Below are 15,025 nucleotides of genomic sequence, written 5' to 3'. Positions count from 1 at the left end.
GGTTCTTAGCCTAGTAGCTCCTACCGACGAATGCGCATTAGTCTCTGTTCCGGTACTGCTAGAGGCTCCAAATGATCAACAGCAGTGCTTGAGCCATCATGTTTCGGGTTAGTAAACCCACGTTCTAATCGGCGCTCTACCGCCGAAATCGGCTTTCACCGCCCTCGCCATCACCATAAAAGTTTACTTTCCTTGATCTTCCAAATTCCAATAACCGCTCAAATCCTCTTCCTTGACTTTCCCTCTGTGTTTTAGTTTCAAACCTTAGACTAATGCTGGCCATTAACGCTGTCCGTCGTGCACCTGCAATTTTGCGCAGTGCTGCACCTCTTTCGACTTGGTCAGCTGTTCCAGCCGGCCCTCCTGACCCGATCCTCGGTAGGACTAGCCTACCTGAAAACTGACAGTGTTGATTGATCCGTTCGCATAGGTATCACTGAGGCATTCAAAGCCGACAAGGACCCTCGTAGAATCAACCTTGGTGTTGGTGCATATAGAGACGAAGACGGCAAGCCGTACGTTTTGAACGCAGTCAAGAAGGTACGGGATGATAAGTGCCTTTTCTCTGCAGCCACTAACCGTGTATTCTTCGGAAGGCTGAAGAGAGGATTTCTGCTGCTAAGCTCGACAAGGAGTACCTCCCAATTACCGGGTTGCCTGGCTTCACGAGCAACGCAGCTAAACTAGCGTATGGCGCTGATAGCGTGCCACGGAACCAAAATGCGGTGAACAAGCTGTGGTTGAATCCCAGAAGTGTCGTCATGATTGCTAACATCGCAACTTCTCAGATTGCCGTGACTCAGTCTATCTCTGGAACTGGTGCTCTCAGAATCGGTGGTGCTTTCTTAGCAAGACACTACCCGCACTCCAAAACCATTTACGTTCCTTCGCCCACATGGGGCAACCACATACCTCTTTTCAAGGATTCTGGCCTGGAGGTTAAATATTACAGGTACTTTGACAAGAAAACTGTCGGTCTGGACTTTGAGGGCTTGAAGGAGGACTTGCAAGTACGACAACTCGATTCGTATAATTGTGTCATACATATTGATGGTTTTCAGAATGCCCCGGAAGGCTCCATTGTGTTGCTGCATGCTTGCGCACACAACCCTACTGGAGTTGACCCCACTCAGTCGCAGTGGAAAGATATTTCGGACTTCGTTGCTGAGAAGAAACTTTTCCCTTTCTTTGACATGGCATATCAGGGCTTTGCTTCGGGCTCGACTGATCGTGACGCATTTGCTGTGCGATACTTTGTCTCGCAAGGCCACCAGATTGCTCTCTCACAGTCGTTTGCAAAAAACATGGGTTTGTATGGAGAGCGCGTTGGTGCGTTCTCTCTTACGACCGCCAATGAAGAGGAGAGAAAGCGGGTGGACAGTCAATTGAAGATCATTGTGCGCCCGATGTACTCGAACCCTCCCCTGCATGGTGCCCACATTGCCAACACGATTTTGTCGGACCCTGAACTCTACCAAGAATGGGAGGGTGAAGTGAAAGGCATGGCGGACCGCATTATCAACATGCGTGAACGCTTGTACCAGCTGTTGAGCAATGATTTCCGGACACCTGGAGAATGGAGCCACGTAAAGAGCCAGATTGGCATGTTCAGGTTAGTGTACTACTATATATTACCCTTGCTGGTACCGACTGGTTTTCATTTTTAGCTTCACCGGACTTAATAAGGAGCAATGCAAAGTCCTTGCGGAGAAGGCGCATATTTATATGACTATGGATGGACGTATTTCGATGGCAGGATTGAATGGTAGGAACATCGAGTACTTCGCTAAGAGTGTGGATGCAGCAGTTAGAGGTGACTTGTAGAACTGCCGAGAAATAGATGTTCCTTTTTGGGTTGTGTTGATCCCCTTCGTACGTCGCGTGCTAAGTCCGAGGGCAATTGAATTCCAATTGAATTACATATTTTTTTCGAGGTGCGGTTTAACTCTTTCTATGTTAACTCTCATGTCCAGTCCTTCAACTCCTACAAAACTCATACCAGGTGCTTGGTTAGACCAAGCCATCTCTTCATCCATTACTTCCTCCTCGGTACGTGATTATTGTAATCTCAAAGTAATTTCCGTGTCATTGAGGTTCTAACCAGGGTCAGACCATCATACGAAACGTTGACCAGGTGATTACTGCCTCGCCCGGGCAAGGAACCCCTGAAATGCCCACGACGAGTACAGCGGGCGACCGTCCCCTGAGCATCACAGTGCCAACACCAGTCTTTGTGCCACCATTGGCGTATTGCCCGTTCAGCACAGATTTTTCACTGCCCCCTCTGCCAGCCTCATACATTGGAAAGAATTTTACGCCAGATGAGCACACAAGCTCTAGTATGCCATCTACGCCTGGTCTTGAGCATACCCCATCTTCGAGTCACTTCTCATCCGATCCAAATAACATGACATCTCCAACACCTAGCAATTTCGCAACAATGCCCATCACTCCCGAGGCGCATGATAATCGTGACATTGCTGCCATAAATACGTCTCCTTCAAAAATAATTAAACCTCAGGCCAGCATGACGCTGATGATGGACAAACCACCCAAACTACCAGATAATCTATGGGTGTCTGCTGGATCCAACTGGCTCAGCGACCTCGGTGGAAATACAGAAACAGACCGCATATTCCGCAACGCTCTTTTTGGTCCAGTTCCTTCCCTAAGCCCCCAAAGTAGCCCACTCACTTCGAGTGTCGCATCCCCCACTTCCTCTTTCCCCGCAGCACTCTTACCGAGCATGTCTGCATCCCTCAACAGTACTCCGGTTTCGTCTCCCTCCGCACCGTCCTCTCTCAATTGTATGTCTTCAGCCTATTCACCAACTACAGCACGCCTGGCGTTGGCACCGACCTCGACTTCAGCCTTTCCATCTAGCATTGATAGTTTCGAGCGATGGCGTGAAGATGTTACAGTCCAAACGAACAGACGAGAGACCATGCCAGAGACTCCTTCTGCATATGATGACACTGGTTCTAGTGCAGATCACACCGAACGCATGAGCCAGCCTCCCCCTGGCTTAAATCAGAGAGTGGTGAACTCGAATGCACCGCCTGCAATGAAGTCAAGAACATTCATGCAGAAGGCGAAGACGATTGGCGGACGCGTTAAACGCTTCGTAACGCGCGGCAAAAGAAGTCAATGGAATGCCGTCATCGAAGCCGGCGCTTTCGATGTTACCACTCACACGGGAAGCGATGACTCGGATGGGAGCATCGTAGTCATTTCCGCATGTCCTCCGTCATACGACACACGCCTTTCTCCACGCATCTCACCACAAAGTCCTGAACAGCGCAGGAGGTCTGTGCCAATGCTCTCTCCGCATTATGTCCTCGTTAGAGAGCGTGTCTCAGCGATCGCTGAGGGGGTCATTGAGGTACCTCGTACAGCGACCCCCGCGGACGCGAGGGGACTTCCGGGGTCCATTGTCTCGAGGGTTCCTACTCGCCGTTTTTCTCTCGCGGCGTTCTCAAGTCTCGCATCGCTCAAACGACCATGAGAGGATTTGTAAAATATTTTTATTCCATTGTATTTGAGGTTAAATGCATTGCAAGTCAATGTTCGAGCTTTCCTATCGGCGAACATTTCTTCTAGATTGTAGTATTCCTTTGGCTCTTCATTACGACCCCCATCTTGGAACGGCTTCTTGATTTCGTAGTCCATACTCGAATAGATAGTATGGACATGTCTGTAGTTCATGACGTTGACATTAATGACTAGATTACAGTAATTTTCAATGTAACATCATGTTCATATACCCGATGTCGACGGCACCCTGAGGCGTGTCTGCTCACTGACGTTGATGATAGACAACCTCTCGCAAAGACCAGAAAGAGTTGGAGTTACTAGCACTCACGCCGATGTCCGAGAACATCGAATCAATGCAAAAAGAAGAAACACAATAAAAATACTCGCAACCCTACTCTGCAGCGAAGTTGGGGTCAGAACTTCCATCCGGATTCTTTGCTGATCATATTTCCGCCGCGATGAAATCCGCCGTGGTCAGCTCCAAGTGCACGAGAACCAGCCTCCAACTTGAGGTGTCGAACTACCCGGTTGAACAAAAAGCACATCAATGGATCAGTGCCAACGTTTTGTATTACACAGGAGGTGCGGGGGACCTAGAATCAGGGTCGCGGGGATGGGATTCACTGCGATCGTGATCCTAGACAATGTGAAGAGGCGTCAACGAGCTGGAAATGCTATTGCTTTCTTCTGAGCGAGATGATCTCCGAAGTCGCGGTGCCCCAGTCGTTCGGGACCCTGTGTGTGATACAACCAGCAGACGATACGCGCGTCAAAGACTGCTAAAACATGCGCTTACTACCCTTTGCCATTTGATTCCAACGCTGACATCAACACTGTCTGTTCTTTTAGAAGAGCATCTATGTCAAGTGGTACATTTGGTCAAAGGAAGATACAGACGAAGCCCAATCATGTGCGTTATGTGCCAGCAAGGTGCTGGATCCCACAGGACCAGATTCAACGCCCTTTGGCCGGTTTCTATTGTTGACGAGAAAAATAGACTCAACTTTTTCTTCGCTCTTGTACTCGTGCTGCAATACATCACTCGAAGTGGCGACCAGTGATCCATTGCGTGACAGATTACATCCACGCAGTCACGTTCTGTTTAAGTGAAGAACAATGCGAACGGCTTGAAGGTGATTATTACGAGTTTGTCGAGTAAGTACAGTGAATATCATCTACCCAACTGGCGTTGGGGCCACGGCACAGATCACTCTAGAGCATGGAATGCGCAAATGCTGTCGAATAACTTAGATAATGGGGACATGGAGATAAGGAGAGGACGTACACTAGAGATCATGAGTCCTTAGGGCTCTCAATCATGGGCGGCGCCTTGACCTCCGACCAGCTCCCCCCGCTCATGCGTTTCGTCGTCTCTGTTGCCAACCTCTTAGTCTCCATTCTGAAACGCTTCATTATTGCAGAATAGCATGCTTTACATGCATGATGTGCGAGCTTAGGCTCTCCGCAAGCTGGACAATTAACGATATCTTTAAAATAGTCAGTTAGTTGGGGGAAGGATATGAATAAAAAAATTGAGGGCGTACTCCGCTTGTCTTTAAGTCCTTTGTTTGCACTGCGCATCGACTTTCGCGAGTGAGAAATTTTACTCTTTGGAACTGCTAGGACAATGGGAGGAAGCAGTTCAAGTAGGGACTGCAAGCCTGGTAGAGCCCAACTGAATGACTTTTGCCGCAGGTCCAAGTTGGCAGTTATAGAAGCAGCATGCTGGCAGCTGCGCCCATGACGACCTGAACGTAGAGATAAACGAGCGCGTTTGATGTAGAGCTAATGAGGCCATGACGGTGTAGAAAGACTTTTGTAACTTTTAATGACTTCTCGATTTGTACTCCAAATTCAGACAGTGAATCAAACACTCTTGCTAAACAGCAACCGTCATGTTCAGATTCACGCGTCCATTGCTGCAACAAGTCACTAAGAAGACGACTGGTATCGTCGGTCTTGCCGTCCACCAAAATCCGCTCCCAGAACTCTCCAACACTTATAATTCGACGCTCAGCGTCCTTGCTTCAATACCGCCGACCTCCGTCTACAGACAGGGCGTCGAGGCACTCACCAAACACAAACTCAACATTGTACAGGGTGCAAATGGAGACATTGCAAGTGTGGAGAAACAGCTGGATGAGGGGCAAATCGAGGAGTCGTTGGATATTGCTAAAGATGAACTGAAGTTGGCCGAGAATATGCTTGAATGGAAGGCGTGCGTTTTGAGATTTAGCATGTCTTTCTGCGCTTATTAATTTTATTCTTTAGCTGGGAGCCTCTAGAAGAGAAGCCATCACCTGGTCAATGGGAGTACTTTGGCAATACATCGAGCCCGACATCGTAGTGTCACTCAATAACTCAGGGATTTGTCGGGGGCAATATCTCACTGCTGGACCACGTCCGGTAGTGGTCGTGGAGGGAACTTTCGCAAAAATAGATTGATGGTACACATCCAGACTGCTTTAAAACATGCCACTGCGTGACTCTACTGATTCGTCTACCTGGTCTAACTTGTCAAAGGTTTCCGAAACACCACCGCATATCGCTCTGAGAGTTATCACAAACTGCTGCGATGTATCTGGGGCCCACAATTGTCTTCTTCTTCTTCTTGCATCGCGGGAACACCTTGGTCCGATATAACCTGGTTCGCTTTGTCAGCGTATCACTTAGACTTCCACCTGCTCACACACTTACCTTGCCATTCGCAATCTGGATGTCCTCCAAGCCCCAGTCTCTGGATGCACCTTCCTTCAGGTGGCTCCCTGAAGCCAAATACTTGGCTTCCCAAGCTCCCAATACACCTGAAGCGTTCGGTTTACGAGAAAACTCAGAGATTGAGCAGCAGCCAACTCTCAAAGGGAGATCTGGTTGTGCTAGCAAGGCCCGACACAGCACGATAACAGTCGCAGCGTGACTGACTAGAAGAATGTTCTTATGCTTGACTGCCAAAGCGTGTTTCTACCTCCGTAATGAGCAAATCTAATACACCGTTGGCGCGCTCATGCAAGGCTTCGACGTCCTCGCCTCTCCGTGTGGGATACCAGATCGAGGACCACGAGGGGTCGATCTCTGAAAAGTATGTTTGCATGACTGTAGCGGACGATGGCCTAGGGTGCAAGCCAGTGCCAGGAGCGACAGGGGAATACCATTCGGACAATCCTAACCAACTATGAGCTGATATACGTACATCGCCACTTGGATTTGCCCACCGTGTTCGACATAGATGGGCACTTCAAGAACTTGGGAGGTCGGCTTGGACGTCTGCAGACATCGATCTAAGGTAGTCTTAGCCCTGAGAGTATTAAGAAGTGATATGCTCACAGTAAGGGGAAGATAATATGATGGTGGGGCGCTTCTCTTCGGGAAGAGCTAGAAAGTGGTCAGCAAGTTCCTGTGCTTGAACCTAAGAATCATGCATGAGTTGATGATCTCTTCCAACGGTCCGATGGTACCTCTCCATAAGCAGCCAAAGGAGGATCTCTTGGAAGACCCGTAGGACTCTTCCTGTAGTATCCGCGGGTTAAATTATAGTTTGGCCTGACCTTCATCCGCTCACCAGTTAGTGTTCATCCAGTTTAATCTGAAACCTAAGACTTGGTGAACACCAGATGGAATAATTAAAAGATACACTGACCATGTCTAGCAATGTAGATCGTCTCAATCATATTCTACTAGTGGGTATACCGAAGAGCTGGGAGTACATTGATAATTCATAGTACTAGCCGTCGGAGTCTAACCCTAACCGAACAAAATGTGAGAAGACCGAAAAAATTCGCTGACAGCAGGATTTGAACCTACGCGGGCAATGCCCAAGTGATGATGAGTATTCAAATCACTCGCCTTAACGACTCGGCCATATCAGCTTGTATTCCGTGCGTAAATCGAAAATTATAACCTCGCTCCCACCAACGATATCAAGAACAAATCTCAAACTTTTACAGCTTTTGGTCTCTCCTTACATCTCGTAGTACTTATTCGCTGCTCGGGAGCAGCATTAACCACCTTCCATGGATTCTTTAATCCCATTCACGACATCGGGATCACTGGTAGATTGCGTGGACAGTACGTCTACACAGTCAACTGCACGGCAACCATTCGACCTGAAGTCTCCATGATCACTTTACCCCCCAATTATGATATGCACTCTTTCGCCCGTCCCAGGAAAGATGTTGGTCGTCCTCAGAGACGGGCGAAAATTACACGGTGTACTACGCTCTTATGATCAATTTGGTAAGTTTGTTTTCGTTAAGCATACGATAGTCTGCTGACTCTTCCAACTCGCCCGCTTTTTCAGCTAACCTCGTTCTCGAAGACACCGTCGAGCGAATATTTCATGGTAAAGCATTCGCAGAACACTGGCACGGCCTTTTTCTCATACGCGGGGAGAATGTCGTGTTGCTTGGCGAAATTGTACGTATTCGAGCGCCATGCAGCAGGTGCATTTACGTTGTTGATGTCTCTTGGCAGGATCTCGATCAGGAGGATGATGTCCCATTACAACAAGTGGACTATTCCGTTCTTGATCCATATCATAAGAGGGATATCGCACATAAGAAGGCACGCGAAGATTTCAAATCCAAGGTCTTATACGAGCAGAAAGGGTTCTGTAAGGAGGGTGGCGAGGGCGATGGCTATTGATGAACTATCGTACTAGTACTGTTTATTCATTCCTCATGCATACCGCCTATGGGCGTATTGGTTTATTGAGTCCATCTAGCATAAATGTGCGGTATCACCGGGTAAAGGCCAGGGCTACAAAAAAAGACGAAAACATCATTATCAAGAACTGCAAAAAAGCGAGATAGGACGTCAAATACTCTGACAACAAACAAGAAAAGATGTCTTAAAAATACAGTGGTGTGAATTACGATTTCTTCTTCTTCCCCTTTTCTATAGTCTCCCCGTTAATCCGAGGTTTGCTAGTGCCATTAAGTGGCGGATCTGCAAGTGAGGGCTTGGACGGCGCCTGAGAGGCATTCGTTGATGGTGGGTATAAAATATCTTCGATTCCTTTCCTTATTTCGCGTTCGCGAGTGGTGAGAGTGGAGAGGATCGTTTCCTTCGTTTCTTTATCAAAAGCAACCTCGGCAACGCGTAGTTTCTGCCACCTAAGCCACAGTCAGATCCCCCACGTCAAAATTCATGAAATCAACGCTCACCCTGCATGTCGCTCACACTTTTTCTTCCCCGTACACCACCACTCCCCATGACTGGTCGTGACGCCATCCACCTGCATGACATCATCTGATGCTTCCTCCTTTGCCTTCTCCTCGTAGCTCTCCAACACTTCCGCACCAAAATCATCCCACTCTTCCTCACCAAAACAAAGCCTCTGATCCCACCCACACTCATCCACCCTTTCCGCCCGCTCAGAAGCAAGTTTCACCAACTTCTCCCTCCACAACACCATATCCATCTCACGTTTCATCATCTCCCGCTCCCTCACCACGTTCTCGAGGCGTGAATTCAAGCATGCAATTTCACGGTCCGTCTTGCGCTTCTGTGCAGAAATAGGCGCAGGTGAGAGTTTACTGTCGACCTCCATCTTCACGTCTGCACAGACGACAACGCCCTCACGCTTTTCTGCGTTCTTGACGCTTTCCCAGAGCTTGTCGCGTTTGCCACCGCTGCGCTCCCATTGCGAAATACGCATCTGCATATACTTGATGCCGCATTCGTCGGAGCAATACTTCGAAAATGCACCTCGAGATGGTTTGTGGCACGCATTCGACGATGATGGGTCTGTATGCTTCAACCCGAAAAAGCAGCGGCGCTTATACGTCGTTTGAAGGTGCAAGTGGGGGTTAGCTGCAAACGCATCCAAAACAAATGAACAAGTTGAATCTCTGCGTGATAGTGATGACTCACTTTGGATGCACACCGGGCAGATGAACTGATCCACAAGATCGACCTCAAGATCGGGCATGTTGACGCACTGTGTATGATACCATTCGTCACAGCTACACCACAGATACATTAGCTCTGCTCTTGAAAAGAGAGAGCACTCACCGATCGCATGCAATCATGACTCGATCTTCGTCATATCGTGTTTTGCACACGCAGTACAGCTTATCGTCCTCCCTCTCGCTGTCCTCGTCTTCCGGCTCCTCCTTTGTGTCGATAGGCATGACAGACGCAGATCGTGACCGTGAGGCAGCAGCATGCTTTGCAAAAAGACTGTTTTTGAGAACATCTTTCGGCGTGGGTTCCTTGGCTTTCGTCTTTGGAGGAGGTTTTGCGCGCGCTTTTGGTGGAGGCTTGGGTTTCGGAGGGGGCTATGACACGAAAATGGGTTATCTGAAACTACAAAATAAAATAAGATATCACCTTGGGAGCAGCCATGCCTTTCTTCTTCCCGGCCTTTGCTGGCTCTGCCTTCTTTTTGATAGGCGCCGCAGGGGGAGGGGGCATGAGCTCGTCATCTGGAGGAGATGGGCGTTGTGGAGAAGGCGACGGCTTGGGTTTTAGACGCGAAGCTTTGTGATTTAATGATGGGCGATCCTCGATGAGACTCAGGAGTTCCTCGTCCACATCCATAGAAGAGGGGTCGGGTTTGTGTATGGGAGAGTGGAAGGGACGAGTAGGAGACACACGAGTGGAAGATAAATATAAAGGGGATTGTGGGCCTTCCGTCGCAGAGGGTGCAGTGGCGTGGACGGGAGAAGGAAGGCGCGTCTCTTGCTCCTCCACCTTACTTGGTTGGGAGAGCGAGAGCGGAAGCGTTGGAGAATGTACCTTTGTCTTACCACGATACATTGGAGGCAAGTTACGTTCCGCGGTATCATCGGGCGAAGGTTGGATGGTCGGGGAGCCGGATGTGGAGGTAGGTATAAATGGCTGTGGCTGCTCGTCCTCGCCTTCCACAGCGTCTGGACTCGTATCAACATCTTCGTCCTGCTGGACTTCGTCCAAATGCATCTGCTCAAGCTGCTGTCGGCGCTCGAGTTCCTGCTGCTGTTGAAGTGAAAGTTCTTCTTGCTGTCGTCGCAGGGCTTCTGAACGTTGTTTCCACTGGAGTTCCTCTCGTTGGCGCTGTTCCTGTTCCTCTCGTTGACGCTGTTCCTGTTCCTCTCGTTGCTGCTCCTCTCGTTGACGCTGTTCCTCCACCAATCGTTGGCGGTCAAGCTCCTCCCGCTGCTCACGTTCGAGGGCTTCCCGTTCCTTGCGTTGAGTCTCTTCAGCTAATCGCAATCGCTCGGCTGCTTCTCGCTGCTGGCGTTCAAGTTCCTCCAATTTTCTGCGTTCGAGCTCTGCACGCTGGCGTTCGGTTTCCTCCTTCTGTCTGCGTTCGGTCTCCTCTTTCTGCCTACGTTCGGCCTCTTCTCGCCGAGCCTGTAGTTCGAGATCCTCAAGACGCTTGCGCTCAAGGTCTTCCCGTTCTTTCCTCTCAGCTTGTTCACGCAGCCTGCGCGCACGATCTTCCTCCTCCCGGATCTTGCGTGCTTCTTCTCTCTGCCTGAGCAAAGCCTCCTCTCGTTGCCGATGTAACATCACCTCGCGCTGCATCCGCTCGAGCTCTTCTTGGCGTTTATGTTCCTCGTCCCGGCGGCGCTGTTCGCGCTCAATGCGTTGACGATGCTCAAGCTCAGCACGCACGGCTTCTGCTCGTTCGGCCTCTGCACGTTGGCGTAGCTCAGCCTCTATACGTTGGCGCTCAGCCTCTGCACGTTGGCGCTCAGCCTCTGCGACACGTTGACGCTCAGCCTCCGCGACACGTCGTCGCTGGGCATCTTCCTCCTTGCGTCGGCGCTCAGCCTCCTCTTCTTGGCGTCTGCGCTCAATCTCCTCTTCCTGCCGTCTCCGCTCGGCTTCTTCTTCCTGTCGTCTCCGCTCGAGCTCCTCTTCCGCCCTCCGTTTCTCGAGCTCTTCTTGGCGGCGTCGCTTCTCGATTTCCTCCTCTTGCCGCTTTCGAGCGAGTTCTTCACGCTGACGCTGCTCGGCTTCTGCACGAATGCGTTCGTTCTCAGCCTTGGCCTTCAGCTGGACCTCTTCTTCTTCGCGCCTCCTCGCCTCTGCCTCCCTCTGCCTCAAAGCTATTTCCTCCCGCCGGCGTTGTTCCTGACGCATTCTTAGCTCCTCTACCTGCCGAGCGGCGGACTCTTCTTGCTGTCGAAGAAGTTCCTCGCCCTGCCGACGCTCACGTTCTTGACGCTGCAACTCCCGCTCTATCTCCTGCCTCCTCTGAAGCTCCTGATCGAGCTGTCTCATCAGCTGTTCACGATATCGAGGGTCCATATCATTTGGGTGGAGGAGGGGGTCGCGCACGGGATGGAGAGAGGCATCACGTTTTGGGCGATGTAGAGATGGCTGGCGATGTGAGGATCTGTCACGACGTTGGGAGTCTTCCCGGGGGGATTGATGCAATGTGTCTCTCCGCCCGCGCATGTCTTCCACTTTCCATGCAGAGTCTTCCTGTGCGCGGAGAACACTCTCACCCTGCCAGCGCTCGAGCTCTTGTTGTCGAGGGACCTCTTCACGCTGTCTGAGAATGATTTCGTTTGCATGGCGTTGACGGAGCTCGAGTTCCTGACGTTGACGGATCTCCAGTTCTTGGCGCTGACGGATCTCCAGTTGGAAGTCTAGCTGGTGGGGGTCGGGCTCTTGTCTGTGCCGTAGCTGGTAGTCATCTCTATCATGCTGGCGTTCCTGCCTGAGGGGTTCTTCACGCCTTCTGATATCGTCAACTTCCTCTTCATCCCATACCGCCCTGCCGAGACGGGGGACGTCAGAGCGCATTGCAGCATATACGATGGGTGACATTCGGGTGGGAACGATAGGGGAATGGCGTGCTATTGTGGGAGAACGATGTAGAGGTGGGTGATAGTGTGGAGGTGTTATGCCTGGGCCTGACAAGGGTATATTGGAGGGAGAAGATAAATGTGGGATTCCGGGCCCTGTGAGACTTGAGCTGAGAGCGCTTGTTGTTGGACTTGGGTTTGGGGCTGAGCGGTGTGGTGGAGTTGGAGAGCGAGATTCTCTTATTCTCTTGTGTGGACGAGGTGAGTCGTCTGTGATGTATAATGGATAAGGGCGGGGAGGGGGTAAGCTGACTGGACTTGTACTAGATTCACTTGTTGATGAACCTGCGCTTATGCGCCTTCGTTCTTCTGATGCAGCATGGACGAGAGCGTCAAGACCTGTTCGAGGATGTGACATTGACTGTGTAGGATTAAGAGATAAAGGGTGTGATAAAAGAGGAATACTGACGAAAGGCGAACGAACTGGATTTAGGAGAGCGTTTACCGAAGAATGAGAATGAGAAGAATCTGGACGAGGTGAAGGATGGTGCAGTAGGGCATCGATAGTTCTTGGTGGCATGTTGGGTGAAGTTAATTCTGGTATGTAATTATGAGTTGGGGCCTGTCGTGCGTGTTTACCACGAAGATGTGGAGCTAGAATAACAGGCTGATAGATTAATGGTGAGGACGACGACTGTTGCTCGTCGTCGTTGTCATTGTTGTCGTTGTCGTCGCAGAGTAGCGATGAAATGTCCATTCGTCTTGCAGCCATGACATTGAAGAAAGAGAGAGAACGTGAGACTCTTTAACGTGCTTGTTTACGAGAGTTTAATTGCATCAAAAACAAGCTTGTACGGACATCAAAGCTTGTACAACGAGACATTGCGAATTTCGCCCAAACGGTGACCATGAATAGTCTCCACTACGAACGTACCGCACCCAAGTCCCATCGAAAATCTCTCTTCAGCCCATTTATGACGGTCTCAAGGTCATAGTTCTACAACCATCCAAAAAAAAGGCGGGTAAAACTCGTCGAGATGCTTTTGAAGGCTATAAAATTTTAGTTAGAAGGACGTTCGTCTTCCGACTGCATGAAACTAACCTGTTTTGTTTTAAGCGTAACCCTTTGAATTCGAAGCAGACTGGTTTTTATACCTAGCACGTGTCATAAACTGTACAGTGGCTTGAAAGGACCCCAGTTCGTGTTTACGGGGTCATCACAACTAGCACTCTAATCTCATCCCTCACTCTGACTGATCCTTAAAAAACCGGCCATGTCGGTGGCCACAAGAAACCCTTTTGCACTCTTGGACGGCAGGTTTTGATTTTATCATTTCATTCAGTCACTTACTTTCTTATACTAACAGAGGACAGGCCATCCACTCCTCCCCCTTCAGCTGAGCCTGCGGCACCAGCGCCAGCTCCACAATCACAACAAACTCGTACTCGTGGACGCGGAGGCCCTGCCTCTCGTGGGGGTAGATACTACCAGCGTGGAGGCGCTGCACCCCCTGCTGCCCCTCCAACTGATGATCAGCCAGCTCCAGAGCCAAAACCAAGGCGATGTGAGTACTTTCTTTCTTTTAAATCCATATCTAATAAATAAAAGTCGATGGCGAGCGCAAAGAAGGCCGTGGAAGAGGCCGTGGTCGTGGTGGTGACCGTGGCGGACGTGGTCGTCCATTCGACAGGCACAGTCAAACTGGTAAAACGTAAGTCCCCCCTCACGCTCATTATTCACCCACCCTTATCCTCTCACCTAGCGACTCTGAAAAAAAGGTCCACAACTCTTGGGGTGGCGATGATGGAGAAGCAGAACGCAAAACAGAGGAAGCTGCCACAAACGACGCTTTGGCAGAGAACGCTGCTGGTAGTCTAAATGACTGGGCTACCCCAGCAGCTGACCCCTCTCCAAATGACTGGGCTGCTCCCGCAGATGCTCCTCCTGCAGATGACTGGGCTGCTCCCTCGGCAGCAGAAGGTGCCGAAAAGCCTCAATCAGGTGAAAGGCGTGAAAGGCGCGGTGACAGAGAGGAAGAAGAAGATAACACTCTCACTCTCGACCAATACCTTGCACAACAGCGCGAGAAGGACAATGCACTCGTCCCAAAGTTGGACGTCAGAAAGCCCAATGACGGTGCAGATGATGATGTCTTCCAGGGTGCTGCACCCTTGCAGAAGGACGATTCTGAGTATTTCGCTGCAAAGGTACCTTTTTGCTTATACCTGTTAATCGCATCTCACACATCTCCACCAGGTTAAATCTGCTCCAAAGGCTCGCACCAAGAAAGATGAAAAAGTTTTCATTGAAATCGAAGCTCGCTTCGAACGTCCAAGCCGTCCTGGTCGTGGCGGTCGTGGTGGAGACAGGGGTGGCGGAGAGCGGAGCCGTGGCGAGAGGGGTCGTGGTCGTGGGGGACGCGGACGTGGTGGTGCTGCGAACGGTGTAGCTGCCGTCAACGTGGACGACGAGACCGCATTCCCCTCACTCTCATAGGGGAGTTGTACGCGTATAATAGGCGCCCCCAAGGTTGCAGAATAGCTCGATTGACGACTTGATTTAATGTGTACTGACTGAAACTGACACCGATGCTGATTACACCCGCTCGTATACATATCACTTTCTCTGATTCGTTTGGTCTTTTTTTTTGGTCTTTTTTCCTCTCCCAATCTGTCTTTTTCGAGGTTCATGCAATATTATTTTGCCATGATGCAAACGTTTGATGTGATCTGAAATCTCCCCGCAATCT

The 15,025-nt window shown here is 50.1% G+C and overlaps 8 protein-coding genes and 1 non-coding gene across 9 annotated transcripts; 5 read left to right on the top strand and 4 right to left on the bottom strand.

Moving 5' to 3' along the window:
• Nucleotides 1-58: 58 nt before the first annotated feature.
• Nucleotides 59-1,953, top strand: F5147DRAFT_663853 (pyridoxal phosphate-dependent transferase). Its single transcript, XM_041434936.1, has 7 exons — nucleotides 59-378; nucleotides 431-540; nucleotides 597-725; nucleotides 789-1,010; nucleotides 1,062-1,612; nucleotides 1,668-1,872; nucleotides 1,935-1,953. Exons 1-6 carry the CDS (start codon nucleotides 273-275, stop codon nucleotides 1,822-1,824), a joined length of 1,275 nt encoding a protein of 424 aa, XP_041300344.1. The 5' UTR covers nucleotides 59-272; the 3' UTR covers nucleotides 1,825-1,872; nucleotides 1,935-1,953.
• F5147DRAFT_14147 (uncharacterized protein) lies at nucleotides 1,669-3,733 on the top strand. Its single transcript, XM_041428241.1, has 3 exons — nucleotides 1,669-1,872; nucleotides 1,935-2,049; nucleotides 2,105-3,733. Exons 2-3 carry the CDS (start codon nucleotides 1,954-1,956, stop codon nucleotides 3,503-3,505), a joined length of 1,497 nt encoding a protein of 498 aa, XP_041300343.1. The 5' UTR covers nucleotides 1,669-1,872; nucleotides 1,935-1,953; the 3' UTR covers nucleotides 3,506-3,733.
• Nucleotides 3,734-4,578: 845 nt separating this feature from the next.
• Nucleotides 4,579-5,393, bottom strand: F5147DRAFT_663846 (uncharacterized protein). The gene is made up of 4 exons (XM_041434935.1): nucleotides 5,280-5,393; nucleotides 5,079-5,209; nucleotides 4,820-5,021; nucleotides 4,579-4,769 (listed from the first exon to the last, which is right to left on the bottom strand). The coding sequence occupies exons 1-3, from the start codon at nucleotides 5,330-5,332 to the stop codon at nucleotides 4,828-4,830; spliced, it is 378 nt and encodes a 125-aa protein (XP_041300342.1). The 5' UTR covers nucleotides 5,333-5,393; the 3' UTR covers nucleotides 4,579-4,769; nucleotides 4,820-4,827.
• Nucleotides 5,387-5,995, top strand: F5147DRAFT_14124 (NADH2 dehydrogenase). Its single transcript, XM_041428240.1, has 2 exons — nucleotides 5,387-5,752; nucleotides 5,806-5,995. The coding sequence occupies exons 1-2, from the start codon at nucleotides 5,430-5,432 to the stop codon at nucleotides 5,879-5,881; spliced, it is 399 nt and encodes a 132-aa protein (XP_041300341.1). The 5' UTR covers nucleotides 5,387-5,429; the 3' UTR covers nucleotides 5,882-5,995.
• Nucleotides 5,996-6,094: 99 nt separating this feature from the next.
• F5147DRAFT_766839 (histidine phosphatase superfamily) lies at nucleotides 6,095-7,202 on the bottom strand (the record flags this gene model as incomplete). The annotated part of the gene is made up of 8 exons (XM_041440814.1): nucleotides 6,095-6,178; nucleotides 6,232-6,495; nucleotides 6,524-6,696; nucleotides 6,747-6,812; nucleotides 6,859-6,940; nucleotides 6,990-7,041; nucleotides 7,094-7,124; nucleotides 7,172-7,202. The coding sequence occupies 8 exons, from the start codon at nucleotides 7,200-7,202 to the stop codon at nucleotides 6,095-6,097; spliced, it is 783 nt and encodes a 260-aa protein (XP_041300340.1).
• Nucleotides 7,203-7,310: 108 nt separating this feature from the next.
• Nucleotides 7,311-7,400, bottom strand: F5147DRAFT_t3. The gene has a single exon. It is a non-coding gene; the product is annotated as a tRNA-Ser (tRNA).
• Nucleotides 7,401-7,544: 144 nt separating this feature from the next.
• On the top strand, nucleotides 7,545-8,175 carry F5147DRAFT_741818 (Sm-like ribonucleoprotein; the record flags this gene model as incomplete). Its single annotated transcript, XM_041439506.1, has 4 exons — nucleotides 7,545-7,599; nucleotides 7,699-7,767; nucleotides 7,832-7,947; nucleotides 8,005-8,175. The coding sequence occupies 4 exons, from the start codon at nucleotides 7,545-7,547 to the stop codon at nucleotides 8,173-8,175; spliced, it is 411 nt and encodes a 136-aa protein (XP_041300339.1).
• A 226-nt stretch (nucleotides 8,176-8,401) lies between these two features.
• Nucleotides 8,402-9,665, bottom strand: F5147DRAFT_741817 (uncharacterized protein; the record flags this gene model as incomplete). The annotated part of the gene is made up of 4 exons (XM_041439505.1): nucleotides 8,402-8,645; nucleotides 8,697-9,345; nucleotides 9,406-9,497; nucleotides 9,547-9,665. The coding sequence occupies 4 exons, from the start codon at nucleotides 9,663-9,665 to the stop codon at nucleotides 8,402-8,404; spliced, it is 1,104 nt and encodes a 367-aa protein (XP_041300338.1).
• Nucleotides 9,666-13,446: 3,781 nt separating this feature from the next.
• F5147DRAFT_663814 (uncharacterized protein) lies at nucleotides 13,447-14,992 on the top strand. The gene is made up of 5 exons (XM_041434934.1): nucleotides 13,447-13,589; nucleotides 13,643-13,840; nucleotides 13,885-13,987; nucleotides 14,039-14,483; nucleotides 14,533-14,992. Exons 1-5 carry the CDS (start codon nucleotides 13,550-13,552, stop codon nucleotides 14,770-14,772), a joined length of 1,026 nt encoding a protein of 341 aa, XP_041300337.1. The 5' UTR covers nucleotides 13,447-13,549; the 3' UTR covers nucleotides 14,773-14,992.
• Nucleotides 14,993-15,025: the final 33 nt, after the last annotated feature.

This window comes from Suillus discolor (assembly GCF_016758755.1).
Source record: "Suillus discolor strain FC423 chromosome Unknown F5147scaffold_1, whole genome shotgun sequence".
In the NCBI taxonomy this organism is placed as follows: domain Eukaryota; kingdom Fungi; phylum Basidiomycota; class Agaricomycetes; order Boletales; family Suillaceae; genus Suillus; species Suillus discolor.
The sequence above is the reverse complement of the archived record's forward strand: the minus strand, read 5'-3'. Positions and strand labels throughout refer to the sequence as shown.